The sequence below is a fragment of the Sesamum indicum genome, linkage group LG6, assembly GCF_026168435.1.
Source record: "Sesamum indicum cultivar Baizhima isolate 11 linkage group LG6, ASM2616843v1, whole genome shotgun sequence".
Classification (NCBI taxonomy): domain Eukaryota; kingdom Viridiplantae; phylum Streptophyta; class Magnoliopsida; order Lamiales; family Pedaliaceae; genus Sesamum; species Sesamum indicum.
Window position 1 is genome coordinate 23443658 of NC_142662.1, and position 25704 is coordinate 23469361.

Below are 25704 nucleotides of genomic sequence, written 5' to 3' on the forward strand. Positions count from 1 at the left end.
TTATTATCTTTCGAGAAAAATCGAAAAATGAAATTTTGGCGAGTTTTTAACAATTTACTGAAAGAGAAATATATGATAGACTTTTAATAAATCCTCAGATATATTTTTAAATCATAGTTCTGGGGATGAGAATTGTGAAAACAAAGTGTCATTCAAAATCACCGTCAAAATTCCAGAGTTTTCTGTATCTACCTGCCTATTGTTCTATCTGCAAAATAACGGGGAAACTTCGACACGAGAATTGGAACATCAAGCAAGTCAGGGAATACTCAGTAAGTAGGAACCGATGGATCCGCTTTCAGAGCGTATTGGTGAATCCCTCCAGTGATATTGAAGACACGCCTGAAACCCTGAGAATACAAAGGTAACGTGCATCAGAATAAAGTTTTATTGAGGACACGTTAAGGGGTTATGGTGAATTTTATGGAAGAATAACGATGTTGGCCATGTAAATGGCATCAAGATCGACTTGGAAAGTAATAACGGTACACAGCAGTGGTTTTAACCTTTCGAGGAGCTACAATTTTTTCCTGTACAATGAGAAATGCTTAAAGTTTGTTGCGCAAGAAATTGGACAAAAGAATTCATATTCAGTGAAGGGAAGAACGGCAGCTAACAGGATGTTCAATGTCAGCTGGAAAAAATGAAGATATCTACAGCATAGCATCTATCCAGTGTCATTAGAGAGGAAAGAAAACAAACAAGAAAGATACTATTGGAAAGATAACTTGCACTTCTACTAGAGAAGATATTCCCAACTATTTCAGTCATCAATAAAAACAGGGTCGACTGGCCGTAGTTCCTTATCTTTAATTTTGTTAATTTTCAAAGTTGCTGTTTTTGACAACTTATCATCTCTCATTGTGAAAACAACTGAACTTCATTAAACTGTGTGCTAAAAGTTGTAACGTTCAGATGCTCTAAAATCTACATTTGCTTCTGAATTTGCATGTTATACTAAGTAAACTCAAAGGCCTCACCTGTGTATGCAACCATTGGGCTACTTGCAGTGATCGCATACCATGATGACACTGCACGAAGGACAATATAGTTTTCAGTGGGATACTGACAAGAGCAAAAAGATAAAAAAAATTGAGAAGAGGCAGCAAAGAATATTATCCAAAAGCTACTGGTCACGAACATGTGATACTTAACAATGGCATGCAACTTGTTGGCGATGGGCAAAACAACAAATAGCGTATAATCCTTAAAGTAGCTATTCAGGCTGAGAAACAGAATGTAGTAGCTGACTTTATGGTTGAAACTTGGACCAAAGACAACAAAAGATTACAGGCCAACTAGAAATGCTCTGGTTTGAGAAAAAGTAAGTTGGGTTGGGTCACACTAGAGATATGTGTAATAACAAAAATTAATAGCTGGTAAGGAATTATCTCAAGCAATCATTCACTTTTCATATGTAATTTGAGTAAGTATTGAAATTCATTAGTATCTAATGGTTTCGCCAGGCAACTGTGTCTTCAACCAAGATCAATTTTGTGATATAATGTGATAGTACAGTCCCAACTATGGGCTGAAGTTATGCACATACCAGAACATATGTTTCCTTTTGTGGATCAAACTTCGTCGTAATTTCAGGTCCCCAATTTCCAAATTGGCGAAGAGGAAGAACTTTGAAACCTGGCAATGACGCTATGGCCCTGTTATAAATAGAGACAATCAGAATAGTGATGACATATATCTGCCAACTGTAATGTACAACTGGAAGGAAAACTCTATCTTCCCGATTAAAGGGCCCCATTTAAGACTCAGCTTGAACATCATGCGAATCAGGAAAAATAAATTTTCTTCCTTATTTTCAATTTTTACTGTCTTCTTCACGTAACTTCAACATTTTTTAGCATCAATTAGATTATGCAGTCGCCACTACTAATTTGAAATGTGCCAGTTGTGCGTAAGAACTGCATACTCTTGTCTTGTACAACCACACCCCGAGCAGGATGGGGACTGGGATGAGCGAGTCTAAAATATAAGTTTTTAACTAATTCTGTTTTTCACAACTTATTTCCGTCGTGTTAGTTTTTTGCTGCAATTTGAATGTAACAGAATCCAAAAATTATACACGTACACTTCTTCAGGTTCTCTAACATCAATCAGTTGTGCCTCTTCGAAGAAAGAGGGATCTTGCATTTTCTGATGGAACTCACTAGGCTGAATGTGTTCAAGAACCAACGCCTCTCTGTACATAAGAAAAGGAAGAAAAGAAAAACAATGACAAATCGACTTCTTGCAAAGACACGTTCCAGTTACATTTCAAATTTTACCTTTCAGATAGAACCTGCAACAAATGCCACCCAAATTTAGTCTTGCACCTTACAACTTTATTAAGCGGAGCACTAAATGCTGCCTCCTCAAACTCTGGCACCTGATATATTTCATCATAAAGATACAACTTTATCAAAACGAAATTGAGAGAAATATCAATGTGAAAGCAAGACGGAAGAATGGATAAGCGGCACACCAACTGAAACACAAATTACAAGTCGAAATATTGTAGAGAAACAAATTTTCCACAAAACAGGATCCCCTTTCGAGTCGTCTTCTTTCATCAGATACTTCCACTAATCTTTTAACTCAAAGAACTGTCTGCTAATGACACAACATTACTTTTGTCTGACGATTCAACTTTAACATCCCTCATCTATGAGCCAAACTTTAAAAATTGCAAAGGGTTTTCACTTGTATGAAATTAAACCCTTTGTTAGTCTTTGCAATTTATAAAGATTGGCTCATAGATGAGGAATGTTCAAGTTGTATGAAATTGAACCCCTTGGTCGTCGTCATGCATAATAAGGTTAGGGCAATAAGTTCCAAGTTTTGAGAATTGATCAAAACAAATGGTTAACCGGATAAAGTAGTTCAAGATAAAGATGAACATGAACAGCATACCATCTGCCCCTTTGTCACCCAACCAAGCATACCCCCTTCCTCTTTTGATGGGCAGATTGAGTACTCCACAGCTAAATCACTCAAATCCTCTCCTGAGCATAACAAGTAATTCTGTCACCAAAATTATACATGGGAAATATGAAGACAACGTTAATCTTGTTAAATGGTGGCAACAAATAAAGGCAAAAATGACATCATATGAAAGCTTTTTCATGGAACACTGATTCTACCAAATGCGGCCCATAATTACACAGACACAATGCTTTTAAGTTTTAACTACATTCGTTTTTACTTCCTATAATATCAGTTAGAATGTCAACTAAGGAAAACTCTGCGTACTAGATGGTGAATAAATAGAAGATATCATGTGAAATGACTGTTTTTCCAAATTGCCATTGATTTAACGAATTCCATACCTACATCTATATAACGCTGCAATAATATTGTGTGTAGCATTCAAATAAAGAATATTGGTCATGCTCGATGTTTAAAACTAAAGAAACCAACCTTCAGCAGCTCTTTTCTGTAGCTCAAGCAAAAGCTTCTGATCATCTTCTTTGACAAGCAAATGCTGCACTAAGATTTCTCTACCACCTTCAGAGCTGCTCTCGGAGCTGAATGAAGCTGAAGAGAGTATAAAATTTGGATCATATCTAATCAAAGCAAGCTCAAGCTATAACTTAAAAGTGAAATGAAACAGATTTTGCATTTACATAACCGAAAAGAAAGAAACTGAATCTGATGTATGGATAATCTATGGAAAAGGGTTTTTGTAGGGTTCAACAGTAAGAAATGGAATTTATTAAGACAACGCTCAGATATACTCTTTTCATCAGTATATGATAGCAAAAGGGCACAACCCAGAAATAAATTCAATTGAAAATTACCACCAAGCAAGGAATGAATTTTTAGAAAATAAAATAAAAATTAAGACTTTTGTACCACTGATAACGACCCAATAATCAGCAGGAAGAAATTAAAGTACCCAATTATATATAACAACGCAAAAAGCTAAAATGAAAGACAACAAAACAAACCCAAGAAACATAAACCAAACCTAACAAGAAAAATTCGAAACGATCATTTTAGAACAAGAAAATGGTATCGGCTTCTGATAGAGTGGCATTGGACAGACCTGTAGCCTTGGGGACGCAAGGTTGGCCGTCCATACCCGGAACTGGATTAAATTTCGATCCCAAACTAGGATAATTACGGCGATAATTGGGTGCACGGTGGGCGACTCCCAGATGCAGAAGGGGCTGAAGTTTTGGCAACAGTGAGGAGGGGAAGCTCTTGTGGACGGCGAGAGCGGGAAGAAGAGCATAGAGAGACGATGGAGAAGCGAAAACAAAGGGAGAAAGATGGTGAGTTGAAGCTCTTAACATTGCTCGTCACTGAGAGTGTTTCTTGATTCGATTACTGCGGCAAGAACTGGAGAAGAAGATGCTTTCGCTTCTGTTGCCGTTTCGCGTTTTCCGTTTTCTCCAATTTCCACTAAATAGCGACTTCAGACAATACTTTATTTTAATTTTTCTTTCTTTATTTAAATCAACTCAAATTTAATCCACCCCAATTGCGCGCATGTTAGTCCAGATATTTTAATTTTGAAATAAATTTTAGTATTTTAATTTTTAATTTAAATTATAAAATATTAAAAACTTGATATATTTTTTTAGTATTTTGATATCTAAATAAAATAATATTTTAAAAAATTATTATTTATTATTTTAGGAGGAAGTAAAAAAAAAAAAAAAACTTTGAAAAAAGAAAAACAAAATGAGAGGAGCGTGATTTAATAAGATCAAGAAGCGTACTTTAGCTTAGTCTAATTAAGAGATTTGTGAAAATTTTTGCTTTTGCACTTGTTGTTTATTAATAATAATTATTTTTTCACAAAAAATAAAAAAAATTATTTCAAACTTTTTCAAGGGAGTGAATACGCAAGCTTTCGAAAATTACTTTTCAATTTCTGGTTCAAAAAAAAAATCACTTAAGTTGAGGTGTTTGGACGATAGCTTCTACTTCTGAAACTACTCTGGAAAAATGTTTTTAGGCTAAAAATTGAAACATACCTTGGAGGTGCTTCTAGCTACTTTGATTTTTTTATAAATAATTCAACTCATTTTTACTACTTTACCATCATTATAATAATTATAATTCAACTTTATTGCTTCTAATTTATTTCTAAAATTGAATATTTAAAGTTGATATTTAAATTTGCAAGCAATTTAAATAATTTAAAAATAATCAAATTTACACTTTCACATATTTATATTTTATTTGTTTTATTATCTAATTATATTATTCCTATATCTTTAAAAAAAATATAAATGAAATGGCTATTGATTAGTTAATTTTATTTTTTTTGGCAATTATGAAGTTTAATTATTATTTATGAATGAACAATTATATTACTTAGTTGAATTATTAAATTAAATATTTATTTTTCTGTTAATATTTTTAAAAAATTAAACATAAAATATAATAATCGAAATAAATGAGAAGTGTTGAGAGCACAAAAAATAATTTCTACGTACACTTTTGTAGAAGTGAGAGTAGGGTCCATTCCTCAAGGATTAGCTCAATTCCTTCAAAAATAAAAGATATTGGGGGGGGGGGAGATGAAGGTTGATTGTGAAAAGAATAAAAACTAAATCAAATTAGAAGGATTATGAAATTAAAAGAGATAAATATAAGAGAAGACTTTTTCGGTTAAGATCGGGTTCATACTTGATTCCATTAGTTGATCATTGATGTAGATATATCACTCGTTTAAATAAATAAACTAATTATGGTCATTGGTACGACCTAATGACCTCACGTTTCCTTGCCTTTCTGTTAACCAAGGTACGACCGTTGATTAAATTTCTAACAACCCTGGAAACGCCCACAATATTTAATTCATCAACAACATTAAGAATTAAAAAAAGTCTGATTCTAACTAACAAATTCATACGAGAATTCATTTAAGTTGGATCATGCATTCCTCATAATATAATTAACTAATGTAACATAATCAATCATGCTATGTTACTACTAATTATTGAACTAAACAAATAATTACACGAATTTGCACAGTTCAATTAACAAAGCAAACCTTCTTGATAATGAACAAATGGTCATATTATTCATAGATCATATGTTTGTAGTAAGAGCGCAGAGAATAACATGAATACTTATTTTAACGAAAGTAGTAAGCATAAATTTGATCGCACAACATTTAGGAATCAAACAATCACCTTAACCTTAACCAAGAAATAAAAATTCTAGCGTAACATGTTAATAAAAGAACAAACAAAAGATAAGTGGAATTCCATTAGCAAATAGGTAATGTATTAAAACTAAAAAGAATTCAAGAGATAGAATAATGGATGCGAGATGTCCTCCTATTTACACTATAAGCATCCTACGAATATAGACATAGAAGATGGTTCAGTACATAATTGGTTCTAAAAAGTTAACAAATCATTCATTTGCATCAGCAAAATGTCCCAAATGATTCTTTCTAAAATCATAGAGCAATCATCCAATTTTTCTTCAGCATAACTGCATCTTTCCTTTTTTTTTAAGAGTTGACCGCAACACTAAGCATGGTTTATCACAATTTACATTCCTTAAATGCTTTCAAATGCCGTTTTTAACTCAAATTTGCCATCTTTACTCCTCAGCGAATCTTTTGAGTTGGAAATGCAATAAATCATGTGATTAGGAGTATTTCAGTTTAAAAAGAAATGTATAATCATCATTAAAACATGGTAAATTGTGTACTTATCAATAAAGTTTATTATTTTTTGTAAAAAATAATTATTTTTTACAAACAATAACGCATGAATACAAAATGATTTTTAATCAATTAAATTTATTTTAAAAGTGATTTGTTCCCAAAACTATCAAATTTAGCTTTTGTTTTCTTTTCAATTTTTTTTATAAATACTATCTACTTTTAATTCTGCTACAATTTTCAATTTTTACTATAAATTTGATAGTTTTGAGAACAAATCGCTTGCTACAATTTTCAATTTTTACTATAAAAATCACTTCTCTATAACCAAAAATTTTCAACAATCCCTAAGTCCAAAAAGGATTTTTTTAAATGGAGGATTTTTTAGTCCACTTTTAAAATACAAGAAGGTTTTTTAACTTTTATTTTTAAAACTAATGAAGGATAAAATGGAATTTGTCTATTTATTGATTAAGTCAACCGCCGTTGACTAGCGAAAGTGACACAACACATGTACTTTTCATTAGCACTTATCACAAGATCAATAATATCAAAATTTTAATACTTTTAGACAAAAGTGTCCATCCGTAAAATTGAAACCACAAGTAAGAACCATACTATAGTAGTAGCGGGGTAGGTTCCAACTATAATAGAGACGGATTGAAACGAGTCAAGTTCAAGGCAAGTGAAAGCGCGTTTGTAGTCCAATCCGTCGCCATCCTTGGACAGGATAGCCGGTGAGTCATTGCATAGTTTTCGTGGTATGAAAACAGAAGCAATTAACAGGAAATGCTGTATGATTTGATGTGGGAAAGAGGAAAGTGAGAGGGAAGCTGAACGCTGCATCCATCCAGTAAATAGTAATCAATACTAGTTCTACAAGAAAGCAGCATATATACAAGAAGAAGTAGGCTTGTTGTGTTGAAGGCATGATCAAGACCGACAACAAAAACATATCAGGAAGTGAGTAGTGATTTCCAGATTCAAGACCTGAAATTCTATCAACTATGTCAACCGGTGAAGGCAGCATGTCTTCTCAACCACTTCCTTTCAAGATTGGCGGACCAGCCATAGGTAAGCATTCAGGAGCTGGTTAGTAAATAGTGCAAGTATCTGCATGTCACAAGCTTAATTTCACAGCTAAGCTTGAAACCAAGCTACTCTCTTGGAGATGAGCTACTGTTAAAAGCTCGCTGCTCAAACGTCGTTCAACATAACAAACCAACCTTGAACGTGTCTTTCAATTTGATAAAACTTGGAAAAAGTATGATAAGCCACTGGAGTTCGATTCATTGTCCAATTCTATAAAAGTTCATATAAGTTTAGACAGCAATGTATTCAGCTCATCTCCGGCTATTTGTTTTTTTGTTCCTACTCACCACTGCAAATTTCATGTCGCAGCTATAATTGTGACCCAGATAATAATGGTAGTGGCTATCTCTATGTTCATACACTGTCTCCGGATGAAGAAGGCATCAGAACTAAGAGCAGCAGTAGCCCCACCAATGCCGTCAAATATGATCCAAGTTTGGGAGGTTGACGCCCCAACAATGGAGAAATTCTTCCTAGAACTGGCTCAGCAAAAACCGGTCCGTTTCACTGCTCAGCAGCTCTGTGCTTTTACGAATAACTACTCAGTAACGTTAGGATCTGGAGGTTTTGGCAGAGTGTACAAAGGGCAGTTCACAAATGGGGTAAAGATTGCTGTAAAAGTCCTCAACAGGGGTCCAAACCGGAGCATCGAAGAACAGTTCATGGCTGAAGTTGGAACCATTGGGAGGACTCATCATATAAACTTGGTGAGGTTATATGGCTTCTGCTATGATCAGTTCATGAGTGCTCTTGTGTATGAATTCATGGAAAATGGATCACTTGACAAGCATTTGTTCAGTGAGAATCAAGAGCTGAAGTGGGAGAAACTGCATGAAATTGCAATAGGAACAGCAAAGGGAATCGCATACTTACATGAAGAGTGCCAGCAAAGGATCATTCACTATGACATTAAGCCTGGGAATGTGCTTCTGGACGAGAACTTCTCTCCCAAGGTAGCGGATTTTGGGCTGGCAAGGCTCTGCAACAGAGACGACACACACGTTACTGTCTCCGGATACAGGGGGACTCCCGGGTACTTGGCACCGGAGTTCATGCTGAAGAACTTCCCAATAACCTATAAATGTGATGTGTATAGTTTTGGGATTCTCCTGTTTGAGATAGTCGGGAGGAGGAAAAACACCAAAATAGGCGGCAATAGCGACAGTCTCGATTGGTTTCCAAAGCAAGTTTGGGAGGAGTATGAGAAAGGAGAGCTGATGCAATTAACAGAAGCTTGTGGGATTGAGGAGAAGGACAGAGCAAAGGCTGAGAGAATGGCTGTGGTGGCCCTTTGGTGTGCTCAAGACTCACCCGAGGCGAGGCCGCCAATGAGCATTGTGGTGAAAATGTTGGAGGGAGGGGTAGAGATAATGCCACCACCTAAGCCATTTCATTACTTGTTCTCAGTGGGGACTGATGTGCTGAAGCCACCAACTAGTTCTGGGAGTGGTTCGGGGTGTACAAGTGAAGGGACGACATCGTATTGGTTTAAGGAGACGACTCCTATCATGGCCAAGTATGAAATATCTGTGGCCACTTTATAGATTGCTGTAAGAGAAGCAATAGATTACCTGATAAAATAAACTAGCATGTATGTACAACCAAGGGCAGGGAACCTTACTGCTGTGTATGTAAGTTGATAAGATATATCAGTGGTTTATAAGCCTAAATGATACTTGGTAAAGTTTGTACTTGGTAACAAAATTGACTTGTACACTTGAAATGTTCAGTTCACCATGAAGAAAATGTAGTGGTACAACAATCAGAATCACAAGTCATGAGTTCAGTCAGCTCCCTCTACTTGTTGCTATTATTCCACAACAATTTTACATTCTCTGCTGCTGGAACAAAAGATTTTTCCTCTTGGCTTTCTCTTAAGATTGGGATGAAGGGTGATCAAGGGTTAAGCCACCTGTGGCTAGAGCATCACGCCACCAGCGGTTGCAGATTCGAGTGGCTTGAGAAGGTGAAGACCCATCGTTCACCCTACAACCTATGTAGCTCATCAAGGCAAATTTTGTGAGACAATGATCTTTCACTAGTGCCTTGAGGCAAAAGCAGGTCTTGATCTCTACTAAACTACATTGCTTGCTAACCAATACCTGAAAGTGTGGAAGCAAGACAAGATACCACAGCCGAAGAGATCTTGAGCAGATGCAACAAAACCCATGTTCACAATAACAAAAAGAACCGGCAGTAAAGGTGCACCATTACATCCCAGTTAACCTCAATTACTCACTTATGCCACAACTGAGCGCATCCATTCATCATATGCATACGTGTCTCATTTGTCATCTTCTTCACCTATTTTACATCTAAATAAATAATATTTCAAAAAATTATTATTTATTATTTTAGGAGTAAGTAAAATAAATAAATAAAAAACAACTTTGAAATTAAAAAAGAAAAACAAAATGAAAGGAGCGTGATTTAATAAGATCAAGAAGCGTACTTTAGTTTAGTCTAATTAAGAGAGTATTTGCGAAAATTTTTGCTTCTGGAGAAGTTATTTTTGTAAAAACAAAATTAAAAATTATGATAGAATCAAAAGTGGGTAGTATTTATAAAAAAAAAAGTAAAAAACAGACAAAGGCTAAATTGAAAATATTTACAGAAAAATCACTTCTAAAATAAAATTAAATTAATTAAAGATCATTTTGTCCCTATTTATTAAAAAATACTAATTTTGCTTATATTTGAACTTGTTGTTTATTAATAATACTCATTTTTTCCACAAAAAATAAAAAAATTATTTCAAAATTTTTTAAGGGAGTGAATACGCAGGCTTTGAAAAAGTGTTTTTCAACTTCTGGTTCAAAAAAAAAAAAATACTTAAGTTGAGATGTTTGGACACCAACTTCTCCTTTCAAAACTGCTAAGAAAAATCGCTTTTAGGCTAAAAGTTTGAAACATACCTTGGGGACGCTTCTAGCTGCTTTAATTTTTTTTGTAAATAATTCAAATCATTTACTACTTTACCCTCGTTATAATAATTAATTCAACTTTACAGCTTCCAATTTACTTTTAAAATTGCATATTTAAAGTTGATATTTAAAATCTGCAAGCAATTTAAATAATTCAAAAATAATCACATTTACACTTTCACATATTTATATTTTAAAATTTTTATATTTTATTTTTTATATTATCTAATTATATTTATTCCTATATTATTAACAAATATAAATGAAATGGCTATTGATTAGTTAAAAAATACTTTTTGGTTTTGCAATTATGCAAATTTAATAATTATTGATGAACAAACAATTATATTACTTAGTGGAAGAATTATTAAATTAAATATTTATTTCTTGTTAATATTTTAAAAAATTAAATATAAAATATATTAATCAAAATAAATTAGGTGTCGAGATCACAAAAAATAATTCCTAAGGACACTTTTGTAGAAGTGAGGGTAGGGTCCATTCATCAGAGATTAGCTTCAAATTGGTTCCTTCAAAAATAAAAAATAGTGGAGGGTTGATTGTGAAGAGAATAAAAATTAAATTAAACTAGAGGGATTATGAAATTGAAAGAGAAAAAATATAAGAATAGACTTTTCAGTTAAGATTGGGTTCATACTTGATTCCATTGATTGATAATTGATGCAAATACAACACGCGTTTAAAAATAAATCAATCAATTATGGTCATTGGTACGACCTAATGACATCATCTTTCCTTACCTTTTCATCAGTCAAGGTACGACCGTTGGCTAAATTCCTAACAACCTTGAAAACGTCCACAATATTTAATCCATCAACACTATTACGAATTAGAAAGGTTTGTTCTAACTAACAAATTCCTATGAAAATCAATTTAAGTTAAATCATGCATCCCCCATAATATAATTAACTACTGTGACATAATCAATCATGCTATATCGCTACTAATAATTGAACTGAACAAATAATTACACGGATTTGCAAAGTTCAATTAGCAAAGGAAACCTTCTTGATAATGAACAGGTGCCCACATTATTCATAACTCAGATATTTGTAGTAAGTTGCAAAGAATAACATGAATACTTATTTTAACGAGAATAGTAAGTATAAATTAGATCGCACAACATTTAGAAATCAAGCATTCACCTTAACCTTAACCTAAAAATAAAAATCCTAGTCTAACATGTTAATAGAGAACACACAAAAAATAAGTGGAATTCCATTAGCAAATAGGTAGTGTATTAAAACTAAAAAGAATTCAAAAGATAGAATGATGGATAGAATAATGGATGAGAGATGTCTTCCTATTTATATTATAAGCATCCTACGAATCTAGACATAAAACATGGTTAGGTACATAATTGGCTCTAAAAAGTTAACAAATCATTCACTTGCATCAGCTAAATATCCCATATGATTCTTTCTAAAATCATAGAGCAATCATGCCTTTTTCTTCACCATAAACCGCATCTTTCCTTTTTAGTCATAGTTAACAGCAGCACTAAGCGTGGGTGCATCTAGTCGGATCAATAAATCTATCACAATTTACTCCTTCTTTCTTTAAATGCTTTCAAATGCCGTTTTTAACTCAAATTTATCATCTTTACTCCTCATCGAATCTTTTGAGCTGGAAATGAAATAAATCCATGTGATTAGGAGTATTTCAGCTTAAAAAGGAATGTATAATCATCATCAAAATATGATAAATTGTGTACTTATCATATAAAGTTTATTATTTTTTGTAAAAATATAATTATCTTTTACAAACAATAACACATGAGGACAAAAATGATTTTTAATCAATTAAATTTATTTTAGAAGTGATTTGTTCCCAAAACTATCAAATTTAGCTTTTATCTGCTTTTTAATTTATTTTTTTTATAAACACTATTTACTTTTAATTTTACTACAACTTCCAACTTTTTCTACAAATATCACTTCTGTATAACCAAAAATTTTCACAAACAATTCCTAAATCCAAAAAAGGTTTTTTTAGTCCACTTTTAAAATACAAGAAGGGTTTTTTGTTTTTTTTTTATAAATTAATAAAGAATAAATAGAATTCGTCTATTTATTGGTTAAGTCAGCCGTTGACTAACGACAAGTGACACAACATATGGCGTTTTTGTTAGCACTCAACACAAGATCAATATCATCAAAATTTTAATATTTTGGACAATAAGTGTCCATCCGTTAAATTGAAACCAAAAGTAAGAACCATACTATTGTAGTGGGACCAAAAAACGGAATTTGCCTTATCAACACATTTCCAATCCATCTTTTGAGGCTACTTTGAATTTCTACCTTAATCAAAAGCGCACCATCTACATCAAAACATTAATACATACATTTTAATTTATCAAATACTTACAAACAATAAACCTTATTCTGTTTAAAAATATATGTATTATTTAATTGAAAGAGAGAAAATCTAAAATATGATTTTATGAGTTAGACCTGGCGAGATAGGGGGAGTTTGGTTCCAACTATAATAGAGATGGATTGAAATGAGTCGAGTTCAAGACAGGTGAAAGCGCGTTTGTAGTCCAATCCGTCGCCATCCTTGGACAGGATAGCCGGTGAGTCATTGCATGGTTTTCGTGGTTTGAAAACATGAAGCAATTAATAGGAAATGCTGTATGATTTGATGTGGGAAAGAGGAAAGAGAGGGGAAGCTGAATGCTGCATCCATCCAGTAAATAGTAATCAATACTAGTGCCTCCCATACTCTACAAGAAAGCAGCATATATACAAGTAGAAGTAGGCTTGTTGTGTTGAAGGCATGATCATGATTGACAAGGAAAATATATCAGGAAGTGAGTAGTGATTTCCAGATTCAAGACCTGAAATTCCATCAACTATGTCAACCTTTGAAGGCTTCCCTTCTCCACCACCAGAGAGTGGCGGATCGCCAGCCGTAGGTAAGCATTCAGCAGCTGGCTATTAAATAGCACGAGTATCTGCATGTCACAAGCTTAATTTCACAACTAAGCTTGAAACCAAGCTACTCTCTTGGAGATGAGCTACCATTAAAAGCTCGCTGCTCAAACGTTGTTAAACATAACAAAGCTACCTTGAACGTGTCTTTCAATTTGATAAAGCTTGGAAAAAGTATGATAAGCCACTGGAGTTCGATTCATTGTCCGATTCTTTGTTCAAGCGTTATAAAAGTTCATATAAGTTTAGACAGCAATGTATTCAGCTCATCTCCGGCTATTTGTTTTTTTGTTCCTACTCACCACTGCAAATTTCATGTCGCAGCTATAATTGTGACCATGATAATACTGGTAGTGATTGGCTTTGTGTCCATATGCTGTGCCCGGAAAATGAAGAAGGCGATGGTATCAGAACTAAGAGCAGCAGTAGCCCCACCAATGCCGTCAAATGTGATCCAAGTTTGGGAGGTTGACGCCCCAACAATGGAGAAATTCTTCCTAGAACTGGCTCAGCAAAAACCGGTCCGTTTCACTGCTCAGCAGCTCTGTGCTTTTACGAATAACTACTCAGTAACGTTAGGATCTGGAGGTTTTGGCAGAGTGTACAGAGGGCAGTTCACAAATGGGGTAAAGATTGCTGTAAAAGTCCTCAACAGGGGTCCAAACCGGAGCATTGAAGAACAGTTCATGGCTGAAGTTGGAACCATTGGGAGGACTCATCATATAAACTTGGTGAGGCTATATGGCTTCTGCTATGATCACTTCATGAGTGCTCTTGTGTATGAATTCATGGAAAATGGATCACTTGACAAGCATTTGTTCAGTGAGAATCAAGAGCTGAAGTGGGAGAAACTGCATGAAATTGCAATAGGAACAGCAAAGGGAATCGCATACTTACATGAAGAGTGCCAGCAAAGGATCATTCACTATGACATTAAGCCGGGGAATGTGCTCCTGGACGAGAACTTCTCTCCCAAGGTAGCGGATTTTGGGCTCGCAAAGCTCTGCAACAGAGACGACACACACGTTACTGTCACTGGATACAGGGGGACTCCCGGGTACTTGGCACCAGAGTTCATGCTGAAGAACTTCCCAATAACCTATAAATGTGATGTGTATAGTTTTGGGATTCTCCTGTTTGAGATAGTCGGGAGGAGGAAAAACACCAAAATAGGCGGCAATAGCGACAGTCTTGATTGGTTTCCAAAGCAAGTTTGGGAGGAGTATGAGAAAGGAGAGCTGATGCAATTAACAGAAGCTTGTGGGATTGAGGAGAAGGACAGAGCAAAGGCTGAGAGAATGGCTATGGTGGCCCTTTGGTGTGCTCAAGACTCACCCGAGGCGAGGCCGCCAATGAGCATTGTGGTGAAAATGTTGGAGGGAGGGGTAGATATAATGCCACCACCTAAGCCATTTCATTACTTGTTTTCAGTGGGGACTGATGTGCTCAAGCCACCAACTAGTTCTGGGAGTGGCTCGGGGTATACAAGTGAAGGGACGACATCATATTGGTGTAAGGAGACGACTCCTATCATGGCCAAGTACGAAATATCTGTGGCCACTTTATAGATTGCTGTAAGAGAACCAATAGATTACCTGATAAAATAAACTAGCATGTATGTACAACCAAGGGCAGGGAACCTTATTGCTGTGTATGTAAGTTGATAAGATATATCAGTGGTTTATAAGCCTAAATGATACTTAGTACAGTTTGTACTTTGTAACAAAATTGACTTGTACACTTGAAATGTTCAGTTCACCATGAAGAAAATGTAGTTGTACAACAATCAGAATCACAAGTCATGAGTTCAGTCAGCTCCCTCTACTTGTTGCTCTTATTCCACAACAATTTTACATTCTCTGCTGCTCGAACAAAAGATTTTTCCTCTTCGCTTTCTCTTAAGATTCGGATGAATTGCTGTCAGCAAATAGCAGCAGCATCAAAATGTCACCCTTAACTGCTTTCCGTTGTCCTGATTAGCAACAGGAGGAGAGCACTGCACTTAGGCTACTGTTTCATGACGAAAATTTGAAACATCAATAGGCCGCTTTTTTCCTCATTTTCTTGAAGAATACCGGACACGTACAACCATTATTTCCCCTAATTCTCTCTGCTCCAAAGTCATCTGTCTTTGGTGTCACCAAGCATCAAAACTGTAGTATATAAGAAAACCAAAAGGGCATGGTCTTGTTTATTGACTAACTCACAGGAGAAGGGTTACTTGAGGAATTTGATGGTCTCCATATATAAATCAGCAAACCCACGACAAGGACAATTGTGCCTGCTACAAAGCCAGGAGGAAGGGAGGTTGCGACCCCAAGATATGGCAGCGGCAATGTGAAGAAATAAACAGATATAGGAACTACAAAGGAGAGGCAAAATGAGATAATGATGTTAGCGGAAAAAACATGAATAAAGCGAACAAATAAAAGAATTTCAAGGCAAGTGCAGTAGAAGTTAGTAGACCTTAACAATCAACTCGAGGCGTGAGGGTAAAATTGACAATTGTGCTTGTAACACAATTAACTAATTCTAGTTTTCTGAAGGATCTGCTACCATAATTCTTCAGGCTCAATAAATAGAGGGGAACAAAATTCGTCTACATTGATTTCCCAAATTCTGAAAAGACCAAAATTTGCGGTGGAAACCGCAGTTCTTTATTGCCACACTTCCAAGAAAACTTGATACCAACTTCACTTCACAATCTTTTATTGTCCAGAATAGAATCTTTTCTGATGAGAAATACTTTTCACCTTCCCAGTCGTAAGTTTCAGCAATAGGCATAAACTATATTCATGTTGCGTACGTCCTGTATGTATCATATCCTTTTAACTTTAGACACCAAATTTTAGTTTGTTAGGCTAACTTCTGAAGCCCTGTAACCAACTTCTCACTCATCCACAAAAACTCATGAGTTCTTAATTTCTAGACATGTTGGCATGATGTCTCGGAATACTAGTCTATATCTGAAACAGAATAATACAACAACTACTATCGGAAGAAAGATGTTCTTTTCCTTTTTCGTGGGTGGCTGGGGTTAAGAAGGGTGATCAAGGGTTAAGCCACCTATGGCTAGAGCATCACGCCACCAGCAGTTGCAGATTCGAGTGGCTTGAGAAGGTGAAGGCCCATCGTTTACCCTATAACCTATGTAGCTCATCAAGGGAAATTTCTCAAATTTTGTGAGACAATGATCTTTCACTAGTGCCTTCAGGCAAAAGCAGGTCTTGATCTCTTCTAAACTACATTGCTTGCTAACAAATAATTGGGACCCAATCAATACAAGCCAGTAAACATTCAGAATCACTTTGTGTAAAATGGAAATCTACCCTAGAAGTTGCAGCAAAAGGTATAAAAGATGAGAGTTAGTAAAGTTAACCAACCTGAAAGTGTAGAAGCAAGACAAGATACCACAGCCGAAGAGATCTTGAGCAGATGCAACAACGATATGTTGAAACCCATGTTGACAATAACAAAAAGAACCGGCAGTAAAGGTGCACCATTACATCCTGTGGCCAAAACCAGTTAGCCTCAATTACTCACTTATGGCACAGCTGAGCGCATCTATTCATCATATGCATAAGTGTGTCATTTATCATCTTCTTCACCTATTTTACATCATTTTGTATTTGCATAAAAAATTATCTCCTTTTAGTTTCCACAGAACTGCGCAAGAGATGTCTCAGAGTTGCTAGTCCAGATTTTGTTCATTGTTATTACATAAAAAAGGCCAGGACCATCCTACAGGAGATAATGACTTCCAAATTACAGACAAAAACTTAACTTGTAGCCTCCTCACTGAGTTAAAGCTGAAAATTCTGAGGTGAAGCTAAGGGTGGCAGAGTTGTTAGGTGGTATAAGCATAACAGTGTGATCAGAAAGATATAATCCCGGTGCTTTGTTGATGTACTAACTTTAACTATTTCATTCCCTTCACTCTATTAAGCAGATTTTTCTACCTTCTATTTCAGTGGGCGGTAATTCCCAAACCTTAATTTGTAGTCTTGAAAGACCCTCCTCGATTATACAGATCCCATTTGTCACATGGACAAGTTAGAAAAGTTAAGTTTTAATCTTATTCTTATGGCGCTGCAATTCACCAACAGGAAGTGGAAAAAAAGTGCATACAAGAACAATGAGATTGGAGAGTAATAGTACATCATGACTTACTGTTTGACATGGCACCAACATTCAAAAAGCAGGCAGCACCATCTTTAAGATAATTCAGCAGTTGACCAAAAGGGATGCCCCATAGGTTTGACAAAAATGGAAGGAGGATGCATATAAAAGCAGCCTGGTCATGCATACACAAGTTTCAGGTTTCTGATAAAATTGAAATACATGGTTTGCATAACTTTAAAGAGTACTAAAGCTTAAATTATAACCTGATAAGCAGATCCATAGGAGTTTATCACAAATAGATCAACTGTGCCTCCCTGCCATGAATGCAACAAACATCACATAATTACTATTCAATCTATAAATAAATAGAGTCAGAAAATGTGCATACTTGCTTGGTGAAGTTCTTCCTCTGATAGCTGGTTATTATTTATGAATACACAATACTCAACACACTATATACCTTTGTTGCATATTCTATATGACATTTGTCAGGCATTTAATTTCCTTGAGATATAGTAGCATATGTGATTAACATAAAACAAACTCATTGTTGATCTTTAACCAACTTAACTTAATTGCAATAAAGCGTGAACCCACAAGTAGGCTGCAAGTCTTTTTCCAGATATAAGTACCTATCAGTTAATTGAATCATTTCAATTTTGTCTCAACTTTTCATTTATAAATTTGATGAGGTGATGAATATGTCAGTTATACCTACCTTTAATCTTTGAGCAGCATCCAGAAAGATTGTTTCCTATAAAGAAGAACACGCTCAGTACAAGAAAAGTATGCAACAAGACGAGGGAGTCTCAAAGCACAGGGGCAGCTTGTACCTTCAAGACTGTATCAGCCGCTTGTAGCAAGAAAGAAATAATCATCAGAATACTCCAAAATATTCCAGCTTCCATCAGAGAACCAGTACCTGATCCGCTGCAAGTAAAAAAGAGATACTATGAATGTTAAAAATCATTTAGATAATCAGACTTATAATGTACAATGGAAGAAGAATCCTGGATTATCTACAAGATGCTAGAAGGGGTATAAACTGGCTAACTTTTCCCAGATTGTCATCTTGGAATTGAGGGTGCTAATATAGTTTCTTTGGACTTCCGTTGTGAAAGTAAATTAAATATATGCCATAAATATTTCAAAAACGAGAACAAACTCGTGAAATGAATAGTCATTGAAAGTTCTGTCACTTGCTTAAGGTATTCCATGATTCAAACTAATGATGGATAATCTGGAAACAGCGCTGAATGGAAAGAAACAACGCCGTGTCCTTGCAGATGGCCAATAATAGGCAGACTGATAGTTTAAGTGTTATTTTCCATACAATGGAACAGGCATCTACTCTTTCCAAGAGTACATTTAATGTTATTTTTATTGCTATCCCAAAAAGAGGAGGATGAGCTTACTGAAACTCATATTTATGCTTTCTATATGTCCATCTTGTTGACAAGAAAGAAGTCAGGCCTCAATAATAATTAATACCTTACAAAATGCCCAAATTTGTGTACAACTATATTCAATTAGGTTGAATCTTTACTTTCTGAAGATTTATTAACTATACCTCTGGGAGCTTTATGGCATCTCTCGCCTAGATGTTTCCTTTCTTGACAACTTTTGCGGACAAATCTGGTGGTGCCCGGTGAAGTGTGTGTGTTGTGTAGAGAGAGAAATGAAGAGCAAGACACAATTAAATGAATTACCTGGCAACAGTAATTATAACACCAACTGCCACCAGAAAGCAACCAAATAACTGGTTGAACCGATATCTCCTCCCAAGGAAGATATATGAAAGGACAAGTTGCCAGACAAGAAAGCTCTGCAAAGATTAGCGGACAACCACATTAAATCATATAGCTCCACATCATTTTGTTAACAGGAAATATACTCTTGTATGTAGCAGCCTCATGTCATTGTGGGTCCGAATGTCTTCTTGAGTTATATCTTCTATAAAACCAAATGATAACTAATTAGTTACTTGGCCTACTACCTACTATTTCTTAAACTTAGATCCTGACTTAGACCTAATAATACCAGTCAAGAGGACTATCATGAATGTGAACGTATATGAGGAATCCTATTTAGACTACTAACAAATGAAAAGGCCAAACCTTTTAGAAGTAAAATCATGAAATTGATCTTTAATTCTGAGAATTCTCCATCTTTCTATGTGGTTTATCGTTTATAGGATGACACTCATAACAACTGCAGTCATCCATCGGGACACCGTTAGCATATAATCAGTGAATCAGAGTACTTGACCACTAAATCAGAGGCATGGAAGTTTCTAGTTCAAACTACATATTTAATGCCAATAAAGAAGGACAATAAATTAGAGTTTGTTGTTACCTGAGACAGTACTGGAATTGCGGCACCAGAAAGAATAGCTGTTCCAATATGGAAAAACATTAGAGTGAATCAAGTCAAAAATTGTTAACTGCTCCTTACATGTGGAAAAAGTTCAACTATTTACAAAACTTAAGGTAACAATTTTGTCAAAAATCATATGAGCACATTAAAAAGAAAACAAAATCATTCTTAAAGATTTCATCCCTCTATCTCAAATCTTGAGCAGAAGGCAACAGTTGTCAATTGGCATCTGATAAATCTAAGCTACATCTTAGAACTAGAATAAACCACAAGCACAAGATAAAGCATCATGCAAGTAACACTTGCCATGCTTAGCCAATTTATTTCACATGCATGAACAGATTTTTCAGCCAGCAATAAAATTCAGTTCGCAGGAGTTCCATAAAGCCTAAATCTATAACACTTGTCCAGGAAATGGCAATCAATGAAGGATATATCATCTCAGAGCATTGTCAGTGGACAAAACTGCTGAAGCACACCATAAAAGCATCACAATCCCCAGCAAAGAAGAGTGATACTGTTGACATCATGATACTTAAATTGCACGATCCACCAGATTAAGAATAAAATAGAAAGATATCAAAAAAACATGAAAAGTGAATTACCTCCTGCTGCCATCCCAGATGCAGCAGCTAGAGCCTCCAAGAGGCCAATAGCAATTAATGGTGATTTTGGCAAGGATAGCATTTCATCAGTAACCTTGCCAGCTTGATAGCGGAGATACAATATAGAGAAGTATACAATTACATACCTGGAAAAGATTTGAATGGATCACTAGAATTTCAAGGTACATAGCCATAAATGATTCAAGAAAATTACTAAACATAAAATTGAATCCATGAGCAGATAGGATTATCTATCCAGTAACCTTTTTCCAGTTCCACTCAGATATCTTTTTATGTCTATAAAGCAGATAGTGAATCTTATATTTCACAGGTTGCAATTCAGCTTTTGCGAAAGATCAGGAAATATAATTATTTTCTATTTCAATTTTCATGAGTGAAAATAGGTTTGTTTAAAAGAAAGAAAATTATAAATCTTGATAATAACACTAATAGTTTTAGACTTGAGGTACCGATGCAGATATGAAACTTAGCCCCAGTGTTCCTGGTTAGTACCTAAAAGGCCTTACAAAATAAGCTGTGTAGATGGTTACCGAGTCACATTACGGTAATCTAAAAGTCTGGCATTCACAATGCAGTTTACAGACGCACATATATATACTTCTATGGACGGTTTATAGCATTAGGCAAAAGGTAAAACATGCATCAGTTGTTCATGCCAACAATCTTACCACATCTTAAACATAAAATGAGAGGGTAGTCAACATTTAGGATGAGAATCTGTCTACCGGAACGGGATAGCCAAGGTAGTTTATAGGCTTCATCAATAAAATGCTAGATAGTGCAGTTTAAACCCCACTGGTACGATATAATTCAACAAGCAGAGAAGTACATTGATTAACCAGAGAGACATGTTTTTTTTTATGGTCAATAGGAGTTAAATGGTTAGATTGACATGTTCCAGTTAACCAGAGTGAGGGCATGAACTTTGGAGGGAAATGGAAAGAACCAAGAGACGACATGTTTTTCCAATATCACATGCCACACAAGTGTAGATGCTGACACTTTTGAAGCACATGGAAAGGGATAAATCCACAAAGAGAATCTCTGTGCTGGTCTTGTGGGGAACCACAACTCCACATCCAAGTCATCACCAACGGTTCTCATTCAAATGGGACCCCTATAAACCACAAACATCATGTAGGGGAACACTCATTTCTTTTTCACATAAAAGTACACAACCCCTTGAAGGAAAAGAACACGCTCAGAAAAGCCTTTTCCAAAATGAATGGTCCTAATCTCGCTAACAAAATTCCCACCAAATTCTTAAATGACGGCAGACTTTAAAAGAGCTTCTAATAACTAATCAACACCGTTAATCACAGCTTCTTGTGCTTAATCATAGCACCCCATACTAATCAAGAATCAGAGTCCAAGATTATAGGGACCATAGACTGTAATTACCCCCACTAATCATGGCTGAGACAAGCCACTTGGGCACGCCCATCAATGAAGACGCGACCAACTGACGCATCATGAATTGATGAAGGCGTCCCTACGCCCCCCACCCCGTGGTACAATCATTCACAACACACTCTCTAGCCCTCACGTTCACCAAGATTTTCCCATTTGGGTGATCCCGAAAGTTTTACGTCTCTATTCGATGTCTCATGACTTGGTGGAAAGACAGTTATATCCGCGCACGTAATTCCAATAGATTCCGACCTTCAATTTCGACGGCCACGGTTTTCATTTGTCGCTTCTCACTTGCGTTCCGTCACAAAACTTCTTTCCTTTTTCCTCACTTTCTATTTTAACTTTCCGATGGAATAACATATCCAAATCAAGGAAATAGACTGTAGACAACTATTAAATATTTACATCTACAATTCAATGACTTGCGTAGTTCATACTAAAATTTTCCATAAAAAAATGTGCGCTCGCAACGAATCCTAACACGACATTTAGCTAAACTCTGGAGCTTGGAAATTAAATGTTAGAGTCTTAAGAAACAGAATGGCATGAAAATGAAATGGTGGTGAGAGCGAAAAAGAATCGTAGAATCACCCGAAAGTAGCGAGCTGAGCAAGAAAGAAAGGATAGTGCTTGAGAGGAACTAATGCGAGCTTGTACAGCACCCGATTCCCCACTCCAAGCACCACCGTAGCCGCCGCTGCAACCGCCACCTCCACCCTCCGATCAACGTCTTCACCATTACTTTTCGCCAGCGCCACCGCCTCTCTGTCAAACGAACAGCACCGAGGCGGCTGCCCCCTCCTCTTCACCTCCTCCTCTCCTCCCGCCACCGCAGCCTCGATCACCCATCGTCTCGTCCGTAACGCACCTCTCCTTTCCCAAAATTTGGGATGATTAACGTGCAAATAATTGACGGACGCCGGAGCCCGGCGCGGAATGTGATGGACCTCCTTCGCTGTCGTCGCGGCCGCCGTCGCCCGGCGACAACATGCTGACATAGTGTGGGTGTGTCACTGTTGGATTTATCTCAACAAAATACAGAATAAATGAGTAATGGTATACGAAGCAAAGACTTCCGCACTTGTATTTATGGTTGGAAAGAGAGAGAGAGAGAGAAACCAATTTTGCTATAGTGTGTGTCAACGTCATCAAGAATTAAATTTTATTTTCCCTAAACTATATAAAAATATTTGAAAGAAACATATAACATAAGATTTACTATAAAGAATTTCAAATTATCAAAATGCCCCACGTATCTTCTATCACACTTTCACGTCATATTAATATACGTAATATACGTGTCCTTTTTAATAAAATTAAATTATAATTTAAAATTACTGATGAATGTTTATATATTTTTATACTAATTATAAAATAATTTTATAAATAATTAAATGAGATATTAGTAATAGTGAATGATAATAAACTAAAAATTAAAAAAAAAATATTGACATAGGAATCTAGTCCATTAACATTTATTAATTCCGTTCATGGAAATAATATAGGCAACTTTTTTATCACTATATGTTAATTGCAATATGCCATTTTAAGAAGTGAATATTTGTATCTATTCATCCAAATGTTATTATTTTAAAGTATGTTATTTTCACAATTTCTAGATATTTGTACATTATTTTCAAAAATAGATTTTCTTGTGTGGAAAAGATTAGGTATATGTACTTCTATGTACATCACATCGAAACTTTGTGATAAGTTCGAGTTCGGTAACTGTAACTGTTGTATTTATAGTTTATTCGAAAATTTTTCTGTACGCGTTATGGCATTATTTTTTTTTTTGGTACGTAAGTATGTATGTTCGGAGCTGAAAATTATTAATGATTTGATCGATTTTGATAATGCACCAATTATTTAATAAAAAATAACTATATTAATGTATAAAAACTAAATTATATATCATCATTAATCATCAACTTAAATTGCAATAAATAATAAAATGACAAAACTCACATTAAACAGAAGGATACAACCAATATAAGTTATAACCATCCACATATTTAATAGAATTTAAATTTCATAATATTAGTCACGTACGCATCCACTCATACACGCTTATAATATGTTGGATTTTCAATCATTAGAGAATCTTTTATGTGGCATTTGAAACTAAGAATTTTAAATTTATCCAACTTATTTTGATAATTCAATGCTGCAAAAAAAAAAAGTGTTTATAATTGACTAATACATTGATTCAATTAATACGCTACATTGCAATAAATTTGAGAGATCAATTATAATAAATTCATATTAAGTTAGACAAATAGATGCACGTTTGGTGTAATTCGAACCCATTATGTCAAATTTATTTATCGGACTCCAACATTAACCGCTAGACTAAAACATTATTAATAATGCTATTAAAAAATACATTCGAATTCTCGAATTTCCAGTTTGATCTATCGAATTTTAAATTCATTTAATATGAAATTAGTTAAAAAAATTTGGTCTAAATTCATTTTTCAAACTCAAATAATTCAATCTAAATATAGGTTTTTTTAGATAATTTAATAGAGTTGAAATTTTGGAACACTGATGATACCTCAGACTTAATAATAATTGTTTATTAGTGAGTGGTGGAGCAGTGAGGCGGCTGCATCAGAATCTTCTCTCCTTGATTCTTGTGCAGTTGGTTGTAGTACTATACTACTACGAAATGAAATAATTCAGACACTTTATTTATTTTATTGGGAATATTAAAATAATGGGGTCCACCTTATTATGATGAACAATCATTTTCGCAGATTAATCTTGGTTAATTATTACTAAGAAAAAATTATAATTTACATCCCATACTTTATTTTATTTGTAACTTTAATCTCATTATTTTATGATTCAATAATTTTAGTCCCATAAATTAAAAAAAAAATTACAGTTTACATCTCATTAGTAATTTCCTTGTGTTAACAATTTATGACAAATGAATAACAGGGTGTAAATTGCAATTTTTTTAAATTTGTAGAATTGAATTTGTTGAGTTATAAAATAATAGGATCAAAATACAAATAAGATAAATTATGAAACTTTAATTGTAATTTTCCCTACTCCGAATCACCTTTTTTTAATGACAAATAAATTATACAGTTTTCTACTGAGTATGGAAGTGTAGGCCAAATTGGTCTCTTCTTCCTAACCTATTTAATTTGAATCTTCATTTCTTTTCCTTTTTCTGGAGCCGTCAGAGTTTATAAGAGTGTATTTGGTGTAATTATACCCTAACAACTTCTATTTTTATAATAAAATAAAGGATAATTATATTATTATTTTTTAAAATTTGGAATAATTATATATAAAATATTATATGATTTAAAAATTATATTTAATACCCCATGTTTGTTTTCGTTTGATAATAAATTTTTTATTAGTTAAAATTCATCGATTTGTTGATATTACCAAAAAATTAAAATTCATATTGATTGACTCATTATAAGTCAAACAAATATTTTCGCATTAAGCTACCCTTATAAGGGTAGAGATATACTTCTTTACATGGATTAGTGTATGAGAATGTATGAAATATTATGGTTAGAAAAAAAAATTATTTGATCTAC

At 34.7% G+C, this 25704-nt stretch overlaps 4 protein-coding genes across 6 annotated transcripts; 2 read left to right on the top strand and 2 right to left on the bottom strand.

The window, feature by feature from the left end:
• Positions 1-132: 132 nt before the first annotated feature.
• LOC105163674 (rhodanese-like domain-containing protein / PPIC-type PPIASE domain-containing protein) lies at positions 133-4414 on the bottom strand. Its single transcript, XM_011082116.3, has 8 exons — positions 4043-4414; positions 3415-3531; positions 2908-2999; positions 2283-2383; positions 2087-2197; positions 1550-1658; positions 981-1031; positions 133-350 (listed from the first exon to the last, which is right to left on the bottom strand). Exons 1-8 carry the CDS (start codon positions 4290-4292, stop codon positions 270-272), a joined length of 912 nt encoding a protein of 303 aa, XP_011080418.1. The 5' UTR covers positions 4293-4414; the 3' UTR covers positions 133-269.
• Positions 4415-7419: 3005 nt separating this feature from the next.
• LOC105163673 (rust resistance kinase Lr10-like) lies at positions 7420-9527 on the top strand. Its single transcript, XM_011082115.3, has 2 exons — positions 7420-7702; positions 8030-9527. Exons 1-2 carry the CDS (start codon positions 7636-7638, stop codon positions 9262-9264), a joined length of 1302 nt encoding a protein of 433 aa, XP_011080417.1. The 5' UTR covers positions 7420-7635; the 3' UTR covers positions 9265-9527.
• Positions 9528-13309: 3782 nt separating this feature from the next.
• On the top strand, positions 13310-15341 carry LOC105163672 (rust resistance kinase Lr10). The gene is made up of 2 exons (XM_011082114.3): positions 13310-13585; positions 13926-15341. Exons 1-2 carry the CDS (start codon positions 13525-13527, stop codon positions 15167-15169), a joined length of 1305 nt encoding a protein of 434 aa, XP_011080416.1. The 5' UTR covers positions 13310-13524; the 3' UTR covers positions 15170-15341.
• On the bottom strand, positions 15282-23255 carry LOC105163704 (protein CLT1, chloroplastic). Of its 3 annotated transcripts, none has more exons than XM_020694629.2 (11): positions 22730-23255; positions 20705-20850; positions 20079-20116; positions 19433-19548; positions 18557-18653; positions 18442-18477; positions 17987-18037; positions 17772-17895; positions 16985-17110; positions 15809-15963; positions 15282-15730 (listed from the first exon to the last, which is right to left on the bottom strand). In XM_020694629.2, exons 1-11 carry the CDS (start codon positions 23134-23136, stop codon positions 15638-15640), a joined length of 1389 nt encoding a protein of 462 aa, XP_020550288.2. In that variant the 5' UTR covers positions 23137-23255; the 3' UTR covers positions 15282-15637. The 3 variants fall into 3 exon arrangements, with proteins under 3 accessions (XP_020550288.2, XP_088737806.1, XP_088737807.1); XM_088881680.1 differs by having other exon boundaries at positions 15282-15726; positions 22730-23254; XM_088881681.1 differs by having other exon boundaries at positions 15282-15963; positions 22730-23250.
• Positions 23256-25704: the final 2449 nt, after the last annotated feature.

Bases quoted from the DNA above. Each gene is read 5' to 3' on its own strand.
- LOC105163672 (XM_011082114.3), top strand. From the start codon at position 13,525: ATGTCAACCTTTGAAGGCTTCCCTTCTCCACCACCAGAGAGTGGCGGA. The intron at 13,586-13,925 runs GTAAGCATTCAG...TTCATGTCGCAG, and splicing joins TGGCGGATCGCCAGCCGTAG to CTATAATTGTGACCATGATA.
- LOC105163673 (XM_011082115.3), top strand. From the start codon at position 7,636: ATGTCAACCGGTGAAGGCAGCATGTCTTCTCAACCACTTCCTTTCAAG. The intron at 7,703-8,029 runs GTAAGCATTCAG...TTCATGTCGCAG, and splicing joins GATTGGCGGACCAGCCATAG to CTATAATTGTGACCCAGATA.
- LOC105163704 (XM_020694629.2), bottom strand. From the start codon at position 23,136: ATGTCAGCATGTTGTCGCCGGGCGACGGCGGCCGCGACGACAGCGAAG. The intron at 20,117-20,704 runs GTAATTCACTTT...ATATTGGAACAG, and splicing joins ATCTGGGATGGCAGCAGGAG to CTATTCTTTCTGGTGCCGCA. The intron at 17,896-17,986 runs GTTATAATTTAA...ATGCATGACCAG, and splicing joins CCTATGGATCTGCTTATCAG to GCTGCTTTTATATGCATCCT.
- LOC105163674 (XM_011082116.3), bottom strand. From the start codon at position 4,292: ATGTTAAGAGCTTCAACTCACCATCTTTCTCCCTTTGTTTTCGCTTCT. The intron at 3,532-4,042 runs GTCTGTCCAATG...TACTCTCTTCAG, and splicing joins TTGCGTCCCCAAGGCTACAG to CTTCATTCAGCTCCGAGAGC. The intron at 1,032-1,549 runs GTATGTGCATAA...TCCTTCGTGCAG, and splicing joins AAAAGGAAACATATGTTCTG to TGTCATCATGGTATGCGATC.